General features: G+C 33.8%; 1 protein-coding gene across 18 annotated transcripts in view; it reads right to left on the minus strand.

Moving 5' to 3' along the window:
- The window catches only part of Tcf12 (transcription factor 12), a 354,335-nt gene that overhangs the window by 67,363 nt on the left and 264,319 nt on the right, over positions 1–22,653 (minus strand). For 14 of the 18 annotated variants that reach the window (XM_078049563.1, XM_078049565.1, XM_078049562.1 and 11 more), the window contains one exon: positions 19,170–19,222. In XM_078049563.1, coding sequence (XP_077905689.1) covers positions 19,170–19,222 — 53 coding nt within the window. Of the gene's footprint in view, positions 1–159; positions 320–19,169; positions 19,223–22,653 lie in introns of those variants that run through there. The other 4 variants (XM_040275789.2, XM_078049570.1, XM_021726977.3 and 1 more) reach the window with 2 other exon arrangements.

Consider the following 22,653-nt stretch of genomic DNA (forward strand, 5'->3'; position numbering starts at 1 on the left):
GTTAACTGTTGAAGATATATGACTTTACAAATAAATACATAATCTAATTTACTACAGAAAAGAATAAAACATAACCTCACAGGTTTTACTTAAAAGCAATTAAACTACACTGCTTTCCATTAAACAAGTCAGAAGCTATGAACAAAGAAAAAGGCTTACCGTTTTCCCATTATAGTAATACATCAAAGAATTGCTGCCCATTCCAGGGACAGGATAAGCACAATACATGTTGATTTTGAAAATGTTACTGTTTGCAGCTAAAGCACACAGCTTCTCTCCAAGACATTCATCCACTCAGGCAAACAGAGTAAGTCTTCAGTAGTATGCATCCACACATGGATCTACTCAAAAGGAACTTATGCAAAATAGGACTGAACCAACTCAGAGAACACAGAGGGAGGGCTTATGCTGTAAGTAACCTCTTTCAATTTCCATCAAGTCCCTGCACTGGTGGAGGATACCAATAAGACAAATTTTGGGGTATTAAAAACATCCCAAATTTCCCTTATAAATTCTAAATAAAGAAAAGAGATATTGTGCCCTAAAGATAAATATCCCAAGGAATTACTAATTCTATCACATAAGTATATCTCTACACACACACACACACACACACACACACACACACACACAGGCATACACAAAGGAAGGCAACGGACAGATCTTTTGCTAATCTGTTTTTAGTTTAATTAAATTAGAGCACTTGTGGCAGGGAAACCTTGCTTGCTACACCTCCAGCAACATTACCATCTGGCATGGTCTAAAGTTGCTTTCAACTTTGATAAACACATGATCAAGTAATCAGGAATTGGAAACACTGAATCATATGTAACAAGAAGGATCCAGGCAGTTAAGCCTGTACAAAATCACTTCCTGGAGAAAGCAAACTGTCTAGTACCTATTAACTAGCTAGAATAAGCCATGTTGTTTTTTTTCTAAGTTATAAACATTATATTGAAAATTTTTCAGAGGAACATATTTCATTAAAAAGTTTATTCTAAAAATTAGAAAAATTCTTATAAATTATCTCTTTAAAATGGAAACATTTAATAATATAGATTTTTCAGTTATAAAGCTCCTTGAATTTCTCATAAACACTACCAATGGAAAATTTATAAAGGAATGCAGTCTTCTAGAACATCTAATATGTATTATAAAATTCATAATTAAATAGGAAAAAGAAAGTTTTGTTTCCCCTTATATAAGAATATAAAAAGCTGGTGTATGCACAGACAAAATGTGCATTCCACCTAATAAACTAAATGAGGTTTCCTAGAAGTCTTTCCCCTCTGAGCTTATTATTGTTCTAAAGGAACACTTTATATTCATATTTTATGGTGATGTCCAAATTTCTCAGAAACAAAAAATAATCAGTGTGGGAAGAAATGTCTCATAGATTTTTCCAAGTCATTATGATACTTCAAAGTCAAAAGGTTTTAAACACTGTCTTCAAATATATGTTCTCTCATATAAACACATTTTGCTATTTAAAATTTTTCCAATTTATCTTTTGGTGTGGATTCTAACCCAGAAAACAGAATAGCAACTTTTCTTTGATCTTACTTCCTGTCAAAACCTCTGTACTATCTCTTCTCCCTGTGCCTCATAGATTCTAACAGAACTGTGTTAATCAAAGGAGAGCTCACAAGCTGCATAAAGGGGCACATCACTTTTTTAAAAGGCAACTTTCACATAAGAGAAATCTATGAAATATTCTATGAATATTATATAAAGAAGCACCTATCCTTATGAAACATATTGATCAAATCATAGTAATAAAATTGAATCAGACAATAAGGTCAGCTAACTTCACAATGTTTTAAAAGCTGATGGTATCGAAACAACAATAAAACCTCCCTACACTCTCCAGATATAGAAAAGGCTAAGCAGCAGCTGCAAAAGAACATCACTGTACAGCAGACTATTAAAATGCCAGTCTGCAGAGTGGTGTGTAACTTCCTCCCTCCTGAGAGATCACAAAGACCCATTTCAATCCTTGGAGAACTGTGTAAAAAGCGTTGATTTACAATTAACAATACCATGTCTTAAAACCATTCAAGTAAATTTTAGTCTTTCATAGACAGTCTTTCTCTATTGACAAAATGGCTACTTTTTAACAGGGGGAAAAAAAAGAAGGAAAATTAACCATTTAAAATAAAAATTCCTTCTTCTATTAATTATTAAAAATAATTTACTTTTCAATAGAGATTGAAAAGGAAGAAAGAGGGAGCCACAATGTACTAACAATAGTTCAACATTTTCTTTGTATAATCATTGCTCTTACAAGAGAAAACTTTTTCATACTGGTTAAAAAATTCACCTATAACAGTTACTCTTTTTTCTCTGGTGCTTCACAAAAACAGAGAGTACTATGTTGTTTTTTTAAAAAAGCATAATGTAAAATTTAACATTTCCTCATCAGTACTTTATTTTGGAGGCAAATTCCATTATAATCTGAAGGGAATAAACAAACATTCAGGTAAAAGAGAATTCAGATTAAAGACAAACACAACTGGGTAAGATTCACTGTTAAACCTGAAACTGAAGGGGAAACAACTGTTTCTAAACAACTGAGTAACTAACTAGAAACTTTTGCTTTTACCTTTCATTCCTTCTCTCAAAAGCAAGTATAAACTCTATACATGTGTAGGTAAGACCTTCCTTCCAATCCATCCCACGGTCATTTGGTATACATAAATGCCTAAATTAACAGTAGATGCAGGTTTTTAAAAATGCTTTATCTATATTTGTGTTATATTATATTCATTTCTCAAAACAGTAAATCATCAAGAAGACTGGTGATAATTTAAGTAAAATATTCCTAGATTCTATGCATATGCTATGGCAATGTGTTTTAAGTTGGTCATTCCAAATTCTACCTCTTTGAAGTAGGCTCTTACCCACAGGAAACTAAAACTGGCTGATGTGCAATCATTTGCTTTATCACAATTATAAAATTTATCTTCTATGACAAAGTCTTTTTTCTTTTTCTCAAAAATATTTTTTAAAAAACTTATCTATGCAACAGCTGCAGAACAATTTTCCCCCTAAAGAGAATCATATTACAGAAAAAAATGCATATAGATGGATCAAATGCTGCTCTAGTCAATGCAGTTGTTTAATCTTGCTTTTTTTTTTTTTTTTTCTTAAAGAGGAACATGTCGAGGGTTAATCCTGTGACTCAGTCTGACAAAACGAGTCAGCTGGAGACAGGGCCAAGTTTTAAACCTGATTTCAGACAGGCATGCAGTCTGCACAGAGGCTCTGTACTGTCATGCACTTTTTTTTTTTAAAGTGATTCCTTTATTTTTTAAAATGGGCCTTTATTTTGATCATTTGTTTATATGCGGTGCTGAGAATCGAACCCAGTGCTTCATACATGCCAGGCAAGCACTCTACCACTGAGCCACAACCCCAGCTCCCTGTCATGCACTTTTTATTCTGAATAATCACAATTCTACATAATCACTTATGCGTTACTCTGAGATTGTGTGATGGGACTCAACATTCACATCATCTAGTCCAATAACCTAAGTTTTATAGCAAGACTAGCATTGTTATACACACAGGCAACATGATTAATGAAAATGTCAGAGAATCTTGAAAAAATGAGACTTGGAGTCTTACATCTTCTATTAACAAACTGATGATTCCTGGTTTAAGGATGACTACATTTTACCATTTTTAAATTTCGTTTTTTAGTTGTCAATGGACCTTTATTTTTTTAATTTGTTTTTATGTGTTACTGAGAATTGAACCCAATGCCTTACACATGCTACCACTGAGCCACAACCCCAGCCCACCAATTTTTAAAATATGCTTTCTCCTAAAATGTTTTCAGAGTTGATGGTTCTTGCTCTAATAATCATCAAGCACAGACCTAAACTGGTTAAGAAAATGGTATATTGTACAATGGACTTTGTTTTCAAGAAGTATACTATGGTATGGACTTTCTGGAAACTTCTATTTATATTTTAGGCTTCTCTGAAAAAACTCTCTTCTTATTTTTCAGATTTTCTTTGGAGAGTCAAGCAAAATTTCTTGGAATTACCTACGTTGTATTTTAATCTATTTAATTTAGCTCATCTTTATCCCTGATGATTTGATCACTATAATAATTATAAACTTTTAAAATTATCCTTAAAGCAAGAATTTTTCAAGTGACATAAAATTCTAAACAGTTTTCCAAAGAAAAATTTAATTGAGTCAGGAATGTTGGCACATGCCTGTAATCTCAGCTACTCAGAAGGCTGAGGCAGAGGATGGCAAGTTTTGAAACCATTTTGGGTGACTTAGGCATGGAGTGCTTATCTAGCTTACGTGAGGTCCTGGGTTCAATTCCCAGCATCAATCAATCAATCAATAAAATAAAAAATATAAAAAATAAAATAAAAAAGTTAATTGAACTGAATTACATACATTGAATTAATTAACTAAGTCCTATTAATAGTTAAATATTATTGTACATTCTTCTAAAGCAAGCAACATTCCACACTGTCCCCAAAAGCCAGATAATATGGCTGAGAAAAGTAAATATAAGATCTACTCAGAAGTCCTCATGAAAGTTTCAACATTATTTCTAAGTGAATCAATTCTTAGAAAACATAATTTCAGAATGATACGTGAAGCCAAAGTTCAAGTATGATTAATTCTACAAATGAACTCTATATTTCATCCCTAAAGGATGAAGCTCAGTTAATAATAAATGATTGATGGCAAGGGAGGTAGGGGTGAGGACAAATGAAAGAGGATAGTAAGTGGTAGGATCTATATGCAAAGCAAAAGACTGTTCTTCCCCAATGCCTCCTCCTCTTAGCTCCTAATTGGGCAGATTTTTAGTTAGCACTGCTAACTAAATCAAACATCCAGTCAGATATCAAACTTCCAGGCTTTATATCTGAACGTTATAGTATGGAATTTTCTAGTATATGCTACTTTGTAAATAAGATCATTCCTAAGTGTTGAAGAAGTTGGTCTGATATTTTCATATTTTAGAAATTTAACTTTATAACAAAGAAAATAAGATTATAAAATTCAAGAGAAATAACATATCCCTCTCAATGAATGAGTAATATTAACACATACATAAAAATATATTTCCCATGGCTGCGGGGGTATAGCTCAGTGGTAAAATTCCCAAGGCCTTCTGTTCCATCCCCAATACCACCACCAAAACAAAAATGATTCCAAGACATTTCTTAAAGCAGAACAAAGACACATGATAAAATTCACATATCAGCATCTGTCTTAGTACAGGACACCCGATTGTGTATCATTTCTTTACAAATATCTCAAGTCTAACTTGAGTTTTAGAAATGTTTAATAATGATTAGCAAAACATAAAACACCCATCTGTATAAGCCAATGGAAACAATCAACTATATAACCTGCATTTTTAGGGCAAAAGAACACTTGATTAATTCTTCCTCTGCCAACCATTTTACTTTAATGAAGATGTTTAAAAACAACTACATCTCCTGGAAAAGAAAGCAAATAACTCTCTTTCTAAGGTAAATAAATACACTGACATTAACACTACAACTGACAAATCATGCAAAGGTCTTAAAAAGCACTACAATGAGATTGAATTACCATTACTAAGAATATGTAAAATCTAAAGCAAATCATGTTTCTTCTGATCACAAACCCTTATGACAAAGCAATTTTTTTAAACATTTATTTTTAGTAAAGAGCAGGTCCCTCTGCCCTAGTAAATCCTATATTTCTTGGTTGGCCATTTCTTTCCCCACATGAATTGCAGTTTGTCACTTCTCATTTACCTCTTGAAATAACACTGTAAGAGAATCATTAACTATGTTGCAACTTGATAATTTTCCTGCAGATGGCTCTATAATCACAGGACTCCTACTGGGTGTGTGTGTGTGTGTGTGTGTGTGTGTGTGTGTGTTTACATACACACACACACACACACACTCAAGAGGACTTGCAGTTTTCTAAACTCAATAAACTGGCACTTCTGAATCTAACAACAGCAACCAAAAAACTGTAAGCAAACAAAGCTATTTTAAATCATCTATAAAGGTAAGTGATTTCAGTGAAAACAGTTTTGGATTGAGATAGCTCTCTTAAAAAAAGTGTCATCCTTTTTTCTGCTATTGTTGTATACTATTTTGGTCAGCTCAATTCCTTTCCTTCTGAGCTGGAAAATGCCAGATTCTTTCAAATTATGAGAAATGAAATAGCACCAAGATATTCTATTTCATTTTAAACTTAATTTTAGAGTCCAGAAGTAACATCTGCATCCTAGCCCAGTATCATTTCAAGAATCTGCAATCCAAAGCAATAAATAACTTACATATTAAGTTATTTCTGGTCCACTATCTATATTTTTGTTTCAGTAAAAAATTCTTGCTAGTGGTGGTAATTTTTAATACTTTTCCCCACTGAATAATATTGAAAATCTTCCAAAATTTCCTGCCTCACTTATGTAATGATCTAGTAACAAAGCAAACCTAAATTTGCCATATTTACTAAAAGAAATCATGTACAGGCTAAAAGAATAATTTCTTACTTCTGGTGACTACTCAACAAAAGCCACAGAATACTTCATTTTGAAAATGCATCTGAGAAGAGTATGATAAATAGGGGAGGAGATAAAAATGGTGAAAATGCCTTTTCAACATGGAAAAAAAGCAAAACAAATACTATTTGACTAATATTAAATATGCATCACCAGTAAAAGCAAAATGCTAACCATAACAATGGTCTCTTACAAGACAGACTTGGAAACCGACATAAAATTTGGATGAAGCCAGGCATGGGGCCACAGGTCTGAATCCCAGATACTCAGGAAGCTGAGGCAGGATGATTGAAAAGTTAAGAAGGCAGCCTCATCAACTTAGTGAGACCTTGTCTCAAAAACAAAAACAAACCCAAATTAAACTAAATAGTTTGGGGGTATGGCTCAATGGTAAAGCTTGTGTAGGGTCCTTCGTTCAATTCTCAGTCCTGAGGGGGAAAAAAAACCTTGGAAGAAATCCGTTAAACTACTTTTTCTGTGTATCTATATCACATGTAGGTTCACTAGAGAAGATAAGATAGGTTGCTTAGGTTCCAGAAAATTATGGAATTATATGGTGCAATGCAAAAAGAATACTGGACTAGGAGTCAGTTGACAGGGATTCAGGTTTCAGTGTTGACTCTTAGGAGTTCTCATGAGAACTCAGGTTAGGCTACTGAATCATTTTTGCAAAATGTGGATATTAAACTATACTAAAGATTTTTCTACCCATTTTATCACGAAACCTTTTACTATCTACTCACTCCCAAACTCTGAATTTCAATTTTGTAAGATTTTTGTTTTTAAAACTCTTTTATATTGAGTTATAGTAAAAAATTGTCCCGGTTATAAAAATAAAAAAACTTAAAAGTGATGGATGTCTTTCAGAATTTTGATTAAAAATGGAAATGAAGTAATACTACGTGGACATAAAATAATTCCAGTGAAAGAAATAGGATTTTATAGTTACCATGTGTAATTTTTTAAAAAAATTTTTATACCTTTATTTCATTTATTTATTTTATGTGGTGCTGAGGATCGAACCCAGCGCCTTGCATGTGCTAGGTGAACACTCTACCACTGAGCCATAACCCCAGCCCACGTGGGTAAAATTTTTATTTTAGTAAACTACACAATTCATTAGGTTTTCTGAAATATTTTAAATCTAGTTGTATTACTATTTTTAAGATTAAGAGCTGTGACCTACTGACATAGATGATACTCAGTATCTATATCCACCTTAAATTATATTTTTATAATGACATCTATTTAATGTAAAATTTGATGTGAGGGTCAGACATTTTTATATTTAAAATGGTATCATCTGGAAGATCAAATATTTGTGGCCAAGTCTTTCAAAAAGAGAAGTAAATCCCTACAGAGAGATGGCTGTATTATAATTTTTAACAGGCAATAAAAAGTAATGAAGTGAACATAAATAAGGGAGCCCAACTAAATAAGGAAGCTAGGGCTCTTGCACTATCATTTAATAAAGATGCTGAGCCTATGACTTACTTCTTGTACCTTTTGGCTGGAGAATATGGTAGAGCATAAAAGAGACTGATATGGATTATAAACAAAAGTGTCTGCAATGAACAGGTAGCCTGGAAAGTATACAGGGTGCAAGAATAAAGGGGAGAAAGAGTCACATAAAAATGACTAGGCGAGTAAAAGGAATAAAACTGTTACTATTGTTAAAATTGGAATAAAGATCATATGACTATAAGAACACAATTTTCTAATGCTAAGATCTCATATTAGAAATCAAATGCATACCTTCCTAGTTCTAATATACCTGAAGGACAGTCTACCTTTGTGTAAATAGGAATAACTTCAGTGATCTTTGTCACTGAACAGTTTTTACAAGGTTTAACATGTTTTATAATACATGGGTTAAAACACTAACCTACAGTTCTTGTTCTCTTGAAAATAATTCAGATTATTTAGTATACAGCTTAAACCTTCTCAGAGTCAACTGAGCATGCCAGGAATAAAGAAGAGCCATGACTCCAGTACTAATTATTTGAATTTGTTCACTTATTCAATAGTTATTGAACATCTATTATGTATCTTGGTGCTGTAGATTATATCAATAAACAACAAAGATAAACAAATTAGGACACATCAGATGGTATTAAGTACCACAGAGAAAAATACAGAAGGCAAGGTAGGGGGCGCTAGTGGGCATATTACTATTTTACAAAGATCCCCACTGATAAAGCCATATATGAGCAAAGAGAAAACTAGAGATGTAGATACTAAGGGAAGTGCATTCCAACAGATACAACAGCAAATAAATGCAAAGGCCCTGAGGCTGGTCTGTGTGCTTGCTATCTTTGAGGAGCAGTAAGAGCTCAGTGGGGCTGAAGTGGAGTGAGGGAGGGGTAGACTGGTAGAAGATGAGGTCTGAGAGGTACCATGGGGACAGATCTGTAAGCCACTTTAAGGATTTTGGTTTTACAACGATAAGGAAAGCTACTGGAAAATTTTAAGCAGAGGAAGATATGAATTGACAGATTTTAAAAGGATCTTACCATGGTTAAAAAAGTGACTGAAAGAAAACTGGGAGATCAGTTGGGAAGCTGTTGACAATGCAAGAAAGATATAAAGGTGGCTGGGAAAAAGATGATGGTAACATAGATAGTGAAAAATAGTTGTAATTCTTCAAGATAACTTTAGTATGAAAAATTTATAATGGGAACATTATCACTATTACATGTTATAATTTTGGGGTGAGTACCAGGGATTGAACTCAGGGGTGCTCAATCACTGAAGCACACTCCCAACACCCCCTCTCCCCTTCAAAAAAGTTTTAAATTTGAGATAGAGTCTCAGTGAATTGCTTAGGGCCTTCCTAAGTTGCTAAGGATGGCTTTGAACTTGCAATCCTCCTGACTTAGCCTCCCAAGCCACTGTGGCACTCTACCCAGCACTGTTAAACACTTTAATATCAATGAAACTGTAACTTTTTCCTCTATATTTTTGCTTTCCATACTTTTGTCACATAAGGACCATGGCTGTGTATTTTTAATTAGGCCATCCTAGGATAATGTAGAGTTAGTGCTGATGGATGAATTTCCTCTCTATCCCTACCTTCTTTTCTTTCTCTCTTTTCTTCTCCTCTTCCTTTTCCTCTCTATGCTTTTAAAAAAATATATATACATTTTTTAGTTGTAGTTGGACATAATACCTTTATTTTACTTATTTTTAGGTGGTGCTGAGTATCAAAGCCAGCGCCTCACACTTGCTAAGCAAGCTATCTTCTGCTGAGCCACAACCTCAGCCCTCTGCCTCTTTCTCTTCCTTTCTTTCTTTCTTCCCTTCCTTTTCTTCTTTTAAAATAAAAAAAATATATATGTAAGTATTTTTATAAATTAAAAATAATCATTTTGTGTTTAACTAGGAATTATCTGTATAACTGCGGGGGAAAATGGGACAAATAAATCAGTTCTTACACAAAGGAAGCAAGTTAACATATATTTTGATGGTTTGAACAACCAGAGGAGAAAATGGAAAAGTTCAGTTTAGAAGAGGAAGTCATTAGCGATATGTTCCCTATTTTAGATACATAAAATTGCATTAGAGTATTTATTTTTATACCCTTAATTAAAAAAGCATTCCCTGCGTATTATATTATGTGCCTAGAGGAGAACATTTACTCATCGCAAAATATTAAGAATTCCAAAGGTAAAATTTGATCTTTTGATCACAAGCATCTTAAAGAAAATAAAGAATTCCAAAGGTAAAATTTATCTTTTGATCACAAGCATCTTAAAGACAGGGGCCATGTTTTATTTATTTTTAATTAATTAATGCCTAAAAAGAGTTTTTCATTCACAATAAATACTTAGTATATATTCATTTTTAGCAGAAAATTTTTCATTGGAAATCTACAAAATGGAGACAACTTGGAAATTTTTCCTTTTCCATTTTGTTTCCCTTTCCTTCTCTTCCTTTTCCCTTTCTCTCCCCCAACCCTCTTTTAGTGCTGGGAATCAAACCCACTGATTGGTCTACCACTGAGGGATTACCATCCCCAACCCCCCCCAAAATAACCGTTGTTTTTTTTTTTGAGATTTTTAAATATCTTTGGTGAAGGTGGAAGACACTGATAGCTTTTTATTTCAAATAATGTTAAGTAGAAAATTATCAAGCACAAGTCATAAAACTTGATTTTGTTTATTTATTATTAACACTAGCTATCATAAAACCAAAAAGGTTAACTATATAGGAACCACATAAAATTCACTTAAAACATGATACATTACTCAAATGAATCTGTTTCACGCACCATGCTTGGGTTGCAAAAGACTGTCAAGCTGCTAGCATTTACCTTCAGCTTTAAGTTTTATTTATGAGAAAGTCAGACTGGGACAAAGATGATGATTAGGCATAAATATACCTTGAATATAAGTGAAAAAATTACAGAAGGGCAGATTATACCAAAGTCAGGTTATTTAAATATGTTATACTCAATTGTTTCAAATGAATAATTTATTAATGTAACTATTCCTGCATCTACTTTTAATGTCTTGCATATTATTTATTACCCAATGCAATGCTTAAATCCTAGATAAATTATCACATTACAGCACCCACATTATATACTGAGAATCTATCATTATCCTAATCAGGAACATTTCAGAAGGTGGCAAGTAAAGATCTTGGAAGGCATCTGTCAGACCAATAGACACTGTCCAGTGCCCAGGGCTTTAACATGAAGGGACTACATTTCTAATTTTTGAGTCTAGTACAGATTAGAAAATTATGGTTAGGGGACACAAATCTGACCAAATATCTATTTTTAAAAATAAAGTTTTGGTTAGGTACAATAGTGCATGCCTATAATCCCAGCGGCTTGTGAGGCTGAGGTAGGAGGATCATAAGTTTGAGTCCAGCCTCAGCAACTTAGTGAGACCCTGACTCAAAATAAAAATAAATGAATGAATGAATGAATAAATAAATAAATGAAAAGGCTGGGGATGTAGCTCAGTGGCAAAATGTCCCTGGGTTCAATTCCCAGTACCTATCAATCAATCAATCAATCATTCAATAACTATTGGAACACAGCCATGCTCATTCATTAATGTATAAATTATGTTGTAATAGCAAAATTTAGTAGTCTTGATAGAAACCACCTGGCCCACAAAACTGAGTGAATTTACTACATAAGCCTTTTAGTTTGCTGACCCCTGGTGTAGGACATTAAGGAAGAGTTAATAATACAGGTTATCACAAAGAGATAAGGAAATTCTAGCAAACTGAACAGGAAACAATTTACAGAACTGAATTACTCATGAAAAATAATAAAATGTCAGCACACTAGAAATATACTGGGTTGTGTATTAAAACATCTGTAGCTAATAAAAAGACTAAAACTTTGGTCAATACCTTAAATTTTGTTTGAAATTAATTCAACAAATGTAAACACAGGGCAAAAATTAGAAATCTAATTTTTGTAACTAGCAGTGTTTTTAAAATGTGTAAAAGTTTAACTATGAGCCAAGTGCATGCTTGTAATCCCACTGGCTTGGGGGGCTGAGGCTGGAGGATTACAAATTCAAAGCCAGCCTCAGCAACTTAGCAAGAATGTATTAAAATAAAAAATAGAAAATGGCCTGGGCACGTAGCTCAGTGGTTAAGTAGCCCTGGGTTCAAATCCTAGTTACCCCCCCCCAAAGTTTAACTATGAATCTATCTATAGGGCATATATTATAGTCCTTGAAATAAAATATATAAGTATCACTAGTTAAATTAAGGAAATATCAGTGATGGTGAGTACCATGTCAATTACTTAGAATGTAACCACCTCCCCACCTAACTTAAAATGAAATCCAGAACACCAAACATCCCCAGTAATACAATTTTGAATTGATTAATATATTCTTTCTTTTCTATACTCAAAAAAAATCACCAATTATACTAGGTAGAAATTAAAACAAACAAAAACCCTCATGATTCTGTCAATGCTGAACACCCTAACAGTGGCCTTAAGTTTAAATGTATTTATAGAATTCAACTATACATCCTTAAAAACCAGACAACTTGTGTATATACACCCTACCCATGACACTTTTTCTACATTTAACTTATATCTCAATCTGAAATACAAGCAGCTTAAGAAGTTCAATGAATCTTAAAGCCACCTCTGAATGAAACTGAGGCACATTCTTCTTTAAGAAAGTATAGAGAAGTCAGAAAATAACAAATATACAGTTGTACAACTATATCAGTACAAACAAGTGAATTCACAGGGTTTATTTCTCAATTACTTTTCCTTTTACTTTTTTATTTAAAATCAGATCAAAGACATTACTGGCTTTCCACAAAAATGAACATGGATTAAAAGCCTATCATTTACACTGTTACAATTCTGACACTGTTCTCAACAGTGGTTACTATCGGCATAAACAGTGATTATTTCTTCTTATTTATGTATAAAGAAAATCTTTCATTCAATGACCAAACTGTATATAATTTGGAATTATTACAGAACTGCCCCCTTTATATATTAAGATTTTTCTGCTACTCTAACCTGTAAAATCAGAGAATGAACTGACCACTGTGGAAATTTTTTTTCACAGTAGCCTTCAAACTCTTATCTAAGAGTGAGAAATAACAAACTCTATAGGGTAGTGGCACACACCCGTAATCCTAGCAGCTTGGGAGGCTGAGGTAGGAGAATTTTGAGTTCAAAGCCAGCCTCAGGGGCTAGAGTTGTGGCTCAGTGGTAGAGTGCTTGCCTAGCACACTTGTTGTACTGGGTTCGATCCTCAGCACCACATAAGAATAAATAAATTATATAAAGGTATTGTGTTCATTTACAACTTTAAAAAAAAAAAAAAGCCAGTTTCAGCAACTTGGTGAAGCCCTTAGCAACTTAACCTGTCTCTAAAAAGAAAATATTTTTAAAAGCTGGTGGGTGCTGGGATTGTGGCTCAGAGGTAGAGCATTCGCCTAGCACGCATGACACTGGGTTTGTTCCCCAGCACCACATAAAAATAAAATAAAAATATGTGTTCACCTATAACTAAAAAATAAATATTAAAAAAAGAGCTGGGGATGTGTTCTGTGGTTAAGTGTCCCTGGATTCAATTTCCAGTGCCATAAAAAAAGAAACAGCAAACTTTCCAAGATATACAGTTGTTCTGTACCCTCTATGCTTGTTTGCCCAAGAAACTAATCAGCAAATGCCTATTTCAACTCATGTTCCAGAACTGGAAGGTTCACTTGTGAGGTTCAGCTAAAGCTGTACTACATGTAGATATGATTTATTCCAGAATTGCTGGAATTCTTGCTGGTCTTAAAGACTTTGGATAACTTTAAAAGCTTTGTTAACTATGCTTCCTAGTAATTTCCATGTGACATTATTCACTTTGAAGAGTATTATATGTGTTACCCACCTTGTTATTTTTATGGATAAATTAGAGGTAACTATCTGTACTGTTCTAAACCATGTTTTCCTTACTGAGTCAGAAAACTAGCAGTTTTTGAAATAAGAGTTTCCCATATTGCCTCAGAAAGTTCTACTTGTCATCTCTTTCCTAGTTAAACACAACAACAACAAAACACTGTAGTTTAGACATCCTCAGGATTTAGTATTCTGACTTTTTCTATTTAATATCTTACTTATTCTATCTGGTATGTACATGAAAATGCTAGATTATTAGACATGGTGTAATGGTCTTTGTGGTTCAGGAACACCTCACAATCTCCAATTGATAAAAACCAATTATCAAGAGGTGTCCCTAAATTTTCAATTTTAATGCTGATTCAAAATTCATATTAAATTTTAAAAAGCAGGCTCTGTGATAGAGGGCTTGCCTAGAGGGCTCAAAAGCAAGGCTCTGAGTTCAACTCTGAGTACTACAAAAGAAAAAGAAAAGAATAAGAAAAAAGCTACTACTAAATAAATAAAATCTCATGAAATATTTGGGAGACTAACACATTAAATTCTCACTAGAATCACCAATTATAAGGCTACAGAACTCTGTACCTGTTTTTTGCTCAAAGAAAGAAACAGTGGAGTTGAATCTGTTCCGATTCATCTCAGAAATAATGAAATTCCTTGGGGAGAGGGAATAAAAATGATGGGATGGAATGGTAAATACATCTTGCAAGTTTAACCTACAAATAACAAACAGTATTTTTTTTGTGGGAAGATATGTGTATACAATTTAAAACATGGGCAAAGGATGGCATGACATTTGATTAAGAAACAAATAATTTTGTCATCAGCCTTGCATGGGACTGCAACCCAGTAGTATTCAAAACTAGTAACATACTGTTTTGATGAAGTTAAGATTGCATGTTGAAAAGATACTTTCAAATGCTATGGAACAAGAACATAACTTTAGGCATTCTGGAATTTATCTCAGTGTTTACTCTCTGGAAAAGATATCTTGTGATAAAATCTTGCTTCTTTCTTACTTGGGAGTTCTGTATCTTCTGCAGCATATAAAAGAAAATTATCTATGTTTGGAAATACAAACATCAAGTTAAGAAATAAGGAATAAAGAACAGAGAAAGTTCTCTCCTTCTGAAATGCCTCAGAGGGCCATAAAGATGTTCAATCAATGATAAAAATAAAGCGGGGTGGGGAGAAAACACTCTCAAGAGTCCAGAAAACAAAGGTAGGATAAATTCTAGGAAGCAAATATGCTCTTTTTGTAGGTTCCTTTCCTGTAAATGAATGCTTTAAAAAAAAAATCAGCTATAATTTATTATATACTCACTGTGTGCCAGACATGTATATTATATTACATAGACAAGTATAGGTAACATCACTTTTTCTTCCACCATATTTATCCTTTCTTTTGTTTTCAAATATTCTTTGCTTTTCAACAAAGTATGTTGAAAATGAAATATGAAGTCTTTTTAAAACATTTCAGGTTATAGTGGTAGGAATTAGATAAAATAAGGAAGGAACATTTACTGGATATATATGACACACTAGACAAATGTTAGGCACATGATACTTTTATAACATCTGAGATATCCATTTTTCCTCTCCTTTTACATATAGAAACATTAAGATTCAGGGCAGGGAATTAAGCTCAGTGCTAAAGTGGTTTCTAGCATATATGAGGCCCTGGATTGTATTCCTAGCACCAGAAAAACAAACAATCCCACCCCCACCAGGTTCACAGAATCAAAAGCAACCCCCTCCAAAGTTATAAAATAAAAAAAGCTAATTAAAAACAATTTGATCAGTAAAAGCATAATTGACAGAATAAACAATATTTTAAATTTAACATACTGAACAAGATATTTTATGAGTAAACCAAGATAGGTTTATTTTAACACTCAAAATAAAAAGAAAATGGTCTTTAATCTTAAATTAATTACAATCTTTGCCCTCTGTGTGATTTTGTTATTTATGTCTTTTGAGTTTTAAGTTCCTCATTTGTACAGTAAATTACAGAACTGTGTGACAAAGATTAGATGATACAAATAATGATTAACACAATTCCTCACAATTGGAAGTCCTGCACCACTAGCAGTGAAATAGGTCTATAAAGGATGCTAACAAATATGCTGCAAATACTTCTTTTTTTTTTTAATTTACAAATTACTAGGGGGGAATAAAACTGTCCCCAACCACTGCCCAGTGGTTTACCATTCTCTTCCCCTGCTGGGCATGGTGGCACATGCTTGCGGTTCCAGCAATTTGAGATACTGAGGCAGGATGATTAGAAGTTTGAGGTCAGCATGAGCAACTAAGACCACGTCAAAATAAAAAAGTAAAAGGACTGATGATGTACTTCAATGGTAGAGCTCCCCTGGTTTCAATCACTAGGTGGGCAGGGAGGACAATTCTCTTAAACCTTGTTTCTTAGCAATAATCTGATACAGATTTAAAAAACAGGAACAGCTGGTGTAGACATAAAGAACAAAAACTAGACTTGGGGTTAAAAAAATGAGAGGTGAGGTTTGGGAACCCTAAAAAGGAAGAAAAACCATCTGCAAAGTCAAAGTATCATCCATGCTTTTTAGAAACTTCCAGATAACCTTAAGTTAGTTACAAATGTCTTCTGTAGCTACTGGCCAGGAGAGCCATGCTATGACAGCTTATCTCTTCTCATATCTAGACTGATCTTATGTGTTCCTCAATTGTCCACTGGAGTGGGAGGTTAGGTCTATAGTAGGAAATTATAAAAGCTGCATCTAGTACAGAATTTAGCAATGCTATACTTCTAGATGTACCCTGAACTTGTTAGTTTTTTTATACCTTTGCCTTTTACCTGTCTGGCCTATCTTCCCCTTCTTTAGTAGATGAACTGCTACTCTATCTTCCCAGAGAAAGCTTAACTGTCAACTCTTCCAGAAGTCACTAGTACTTCCAAGGCTCTTTTACCAAAGCATTTGGTACACAACTTCACACACTTCACTCAAAGTCTGGATGAGTGGCAATTCTGAATTCTGAACATTACTTTCAAAAGTTGTAGTTAGTATCTGCTGTATATAGGTTTTTTGTTTTTTTGTCTTTTGAAACCCTGAGATTTCAACCTATACTTTATTAAGTAAAGAGAAAAATATAGTATTGACTTGTTAGATTTCCTAATGGTTTTTCAAATATCAGAATTCAGTGGTTTTTCCTTTCCTGGACACCTGAGACAATACAGAGAAATACTTTCAAGTAGCAAATGCTGTTATAATTATGAATGTAAGAAATACAGATGACTACCTGTTTCTTTTCTGATTGTTCTTTCCATTTTTCTTTTTTGTTTTAAAAATGAAAGAACTAGCTGAATTTAGTGAGCAAATGCTATAGTGGGCATAGCTATCCCAGTTACTCAGGAGGCTGAGGGAGACAGATTGAGGCCAGCCTTAGCAACTTAACAAGAAAGACCACATCTCAAAATAAAAAATAAAAGGGCTGGGATGTAGCCCAGTGGGAGGCATCCCTGAACTCCATAACCAACATCTAAAACAAACAGAACTATCTGAGAATATGTTGTTTTAAGATTAATGTTAGGTTCAGAAGAAATAAGATGTTTTTTAAATTTATTATCTTTTTTTAAAAAAACTATGCAGTTCTACTAATATTAACATGTAATTTAACTTTTATTATTCCCATAAAATTATAGTAATAAATTATAAGAAAACTGCACACTTACATGCTTTAGCAGTCTGCCAGTTTTAATATGATTTCTGTTAATCTAACAGAAATCATCTGTTATACTGTTTGAGCCACCTATCCTTGCATAGCACACAACTGTTAAAATGTAAATTGCTGGACTATTTTTAGCTGTTCTTGAAAAAAAAAATTCCTGTCTTCAGGAATAATGATTTGAAGCATTGTGTTCATTTTGTTTATCAAGCAGCTATTCAGCCTCTAGTGTGCCCAAGTGCTTATGCAAGCAAAAGCTTTTAAGAATGTCTGCAGCTGCAATCCAACCTTCCAGGTAAACTGCAGGTTCAGAGCCCAGCTGCCCTAGGCTGCGTAAAACTCAGTTCCATCTGGAACTGAGTTTCAAAGAAGATTTCAAATTCTACTTTTCATGTATCACACGGAAGAAAAGGCGGGGGAAGAACATAGGAAAGAAGGAAGGCAAACAACCAAAAAGATGATATCTCTACTTTAGCCTTTAATAAAAAATAAAAAGCTCAGACCCATGCTGCTACTTCTAGATTACTATTTGCCAAGCCGGATATTCCTTTCAGTCTATACTTCGATGAGCTGTGACTCATCCCGCAGCACCTGCGCCCATGTGTTAAGTACTGCCAAATAAAAGCCCAACATCCATTTACACAACAAAGAGATGTACCCTACAAGGCATCAGGGCCTCAATTCAACAGCTTCACTCCCCATTTGTTCTAAGCAAAGGGAGAGGGGAAAAAAATTCCTTCTCTGTACTAGAGATTTTTAAATTGTAGGTACATTTATGATGTAGTTTCAATTATAAATACTTTTGCTCCTTTAAAGAATAAAGTATATTAAAATAGCACCCCCCAATAGTATTAGACTATCACAGTCATTAATGATTGTTCCACCAAACCTTTCCAACCTCCTTCATCAAAGCCCTTTATTCTCAAAGGATACATTTTTGAGCAAAGAGGGATCAACAAACTAGTTGCTTGAAAGCTTTCCTGATGCTAGGCTGAAGTTAGGAAAGGCTTAATGAAGGCTTTAAAATCCACAAGGGCTTCACAATGAACATCTGACTTGGTGATTTATGCATATTAATAACCTCAGTCCTACTGAGGCAAGCTGAGCTGAACATGTCCTCCGAATCTTAATGTCTTCAGCTCCATTGGGATTATTACAAATGTAAATTTCTAAGATTCTCAGCTATTAATCTCTGTCTGTCCTCCTGTTCAGCAACATAATGACTAATTAAACATCAAAAGACCTGTATAGGAGATCTTCTTTGACAGCCACTGGCCTAGTCCTCTTCCCAAGAGGGGAATTCAAATGACAAGGACACGGAGTAAGAACATATGAGTAAACTACAAATCACTGCTGAGAAATCTAAAAGCCTAACACTAAATGTGGGTTTATTCAATCAATGACTTTGTTAAGTACTGAATAGTTACTTTGTGAACTATGTCCACTGGCACCAATCGAATGTACCCTTGTAACAAGCAAACACTGAGCACTTGAAATCAATCTATTTGTTTTCAAGTCAGGAAAGTGGGTACTCACAGAAGAAGGCAGACCGGGAGGCACCTTTCTGACTTTCTTTGCTTGCAAAGGATCTGCACATGGAAAACAACATATTTAATTAACGTATATATTATAGTAGAAAAAAAAACCCATCAAACTGCAAATGAATAGGAAGTAATTATTCCCCTAATGCCTTTCTTGTTTTCAATATTTCAGAGCGAGCAAAGGAATATAAAAATGGGCACTTCATTTCTTTTAACTGGTATACATCAAGTTCTTCTAATAACATGGTACATTCTAAAATACAACTGGGATAATGGTTATCCCAGCAACTCAGCAAGCTAAGACAGCAGGATCATGTGAATTCATGGGTTCAAGACCAGTCCAGGCAACAAAGTGAGACTCCATCTCAAAACAACAACCAGGCGTAGTGGCGCAAGCCTATAATCCCAGCAACTGAGAAGGCTAAGGCAGGCAAACTGCAAGTTCAAGGCCAGCCTGGGTCCACCTCAAAATAAAAATAAAAAATGACTAGGGCTTTAGTTCACTAGTAGATCGTCCCTGAGTTTAACCCCCAGTGTGACAAAAACAACAAAAGACTTGAAATGTATATCGTATAAGTCTGGGAAGATAACAGCCAATGAAGCAAAACGAGAGGAAACAACAAAAATAAGCATTTATGGGGCTGGAGTTATACTTCATTTATGTATGATGTGTCAAAATGTATTCTATTGTCATGTATGACTAATTAGAATAAATTAAAAAAAACTTTTTTTTTTTTTTTTTTTTAAAATCCTTCAGCTCAGAGCTGTGGTTATAGCTCAGTGGTAGAACACTTGCCTAGCATTGGGTCCGATCCTCAGCACCAAATATAAACAAACAAACCAACCAACAAACAAATAAGTCATGAATTTGCTACCTTAATAGAGACACAATCTCAGTGTCTGTATCAAATGAAAACTTAGGTTTAAAAGCTCATTTTAAATACCAGGAACTTTAATCCAGGAACTCAGGAGGCTGAGGCAGTAGGATCACACATTTGAGGTCAACCTTAGCAACTTAGTGAGGTCTGTCTTAAAATAAATACAAAAGGGCTGGGGATGTAGCTCAGTGATAAAGTGGCCCTAGGTTCAATCCCCAGTACCACAACCAAACAAGCAAACAAAAACCCAAAAAACAATAACAACTAAGAGAGCTAATGCTATGCTATAATTTATTATGCTAAAATTTAAAGAATGAAAAATTAAGGTGTAATAACATCAAGACATGCTACATAAACTATTAAATATAGAAACTGACATACACAATGTCATTCAGTATGGAGGAAGAACATTAATAATGTGTGGTTAAAACTGCATCTTTAGCACTACTGTACAATTTGTCCTTGAATGTCTTATTTATTTCCAGGAAATAAGTAGATGGAGAAAGTATATTTCTTTCTAAGATATAATTTGTCAATATAAACAAAAGCATGAGTAATTTCATATGCCTAACCAGTCTCACTTGTATTTAATTTACTTATCTGTAAAATTAAAAATTTGTGTATCTTTTTGTAAAATAAAGTGATAAGCACAGCTTTCAAATTTTACAGAAATAATGGATTATATTAAGAATTCTTAAATGGGTTCACTATTAAGAAGAGAGAACACATAAGAAGGCTAATTTATAATACAACATTTTTGAAAACTGTAAAAATAAGAATCAAGTGCAGTACTTTCCTAGGTCCTAAACACAATAAAATATGCAGTTTTAGAAAGAATGAGGCCCATTTATATTTGGGCTGGGAATTCTCTATAGTGAGTATCCCAGAAGGCTATAAAGCTAAAAAAAGCAACTTTATAAGTAGCCTGTGGAAAAAAATTTATACAATAAAAGGGAGAAAATGCATTCATTAGCATCTATGTTCCTAACCCAAGACACAGCCTACATTTCCTTAAAACAGAAATACCAAAGATAAGCAACACTGGCATGCTCTGTATTTGTAAAACTTTCTTTGTGAAGTATTTTTGAAGCCCAACTCTTTACAACTACTACAGAATTCCTTGAGCAAAAGTCACACTTTTTTACTACAACAGTCAACTGTTCCTGTTAGTTTGGAGTTGGGGCCATTACTAATAGAAGACGTTGCTTTAGTTTGCATTTAGTTGCTACTAGTTTTTACCTGCCAGGTAAATAAAACTTTCTTTTGAATCGCACCATTAGCTGCCACTATGCAACCACATAAAAATGTCTGATGTAAAGTCTAACCTTGGATGCACAGTTCACTTTTGGGAAGTTGGAAACTGGTTTAGACAGTAAGCTGGCAGAATTTGAATTTCAGCTATTACAGCTGTGTGATATAGAACAGGTTACTAAATCTCATTAAGCTTCAGTTCCCTGATATATGCAAAGAAGTTAATCAGATATTATTCTTGCAAAATGTTGATTTCCTAGAGCATCTAAATGGTTTGAGAAGATGCTGAGGTTTCTGTAGATCTCCAAAGTTGTTCTAAACAGAATTTATCAATAACTGCAATGTTACGAAAAATAGCTAAGACTGAGAAATAACAATGGGATATGTAGTAACTGCTCAATAAATAACCCACACAGAAGGTGGGATGGGCCTCCCTGAGAACCAAGAAAACCACCACATTCCCCACTCAGTCTTAGGTAAATTACTTAGCTCCTTTGAGTTTTGGATCCTTATTTTTAACAAGAGGTTAACATTACTATCTTGAGTTTTTGAAAGATGGAGTGTGTATATAGCACCATATCTAGAATGGCAGAGATGATCAACAGTAAGTACATCATAATGAGCTTTAATTTACAAAAAACTTGAATTTTAAGTCTAGATTTTTATAAAATCTATCCCATTCTTTCTTAGTTATTTCAACAGTTGATTTTTTTCTTCTTGTACTCTCAGTAATAGTATATTGTTCTATATTAATGCTTTTTGTCACAGCAAGAGCTCACACAGTATACCAACAAGATAGTTTTTATAGTGACACTGATACATATAGACATATATACATTACTGAATGTTCCTACCACAATACATTAGGTAGGAAACCAGAGTAGAGATGTAGAAACTTATTTTATAGTTTATCATATAACCATCCAAAACATCAGGGCTGACTCTTAACATCATACACACTAAATCATCCATGATACTGAGATGTGGGTACATCTAGTCACAGTTTTCTATACTGAATGTAAGAGTCCATCACTGTGTCCTTTTATACATACCTCAAACATATCCTGGGCCTAGAGACCAGAAATATTTAGGTCTTACAAAAGACAGAGTCATTCAATGAATACTATGCAATAAGTATGACATCTTTTATTTGGTAGATTATTTATTTGCTTTAAAAGGTGGCCTAACTTTAATATAAACATGTTTTAAAACTTTAAATTTTTTTGTATAAAGGATCTTTGGTAGGAATCACCAAGAATTCTGACATTTAAAAATAGATTGGATAAGACTTCAAAGAACATCTGAGGCTTGCTGTAAGCAGCAAGAGAGAACAGACTGGCTTGGTTAGGT

The sequence above is a fragment of the Ictidomys tridecemlineatus genome, chromosome 5 (assembly GCF_052094955.1).
Source record: "Ictidomys tridecemlineatus isolate mIctTri1 chromosome 5, mIctTri1.hap1, whole genome shotgun sequence".
Lineage (NCBI taxonomy): Eukaryota > Metazoa > Chordata > Mammalia > Rodentia > Sciuridae > Ictidomys > Ictidomys tridecemlineatus.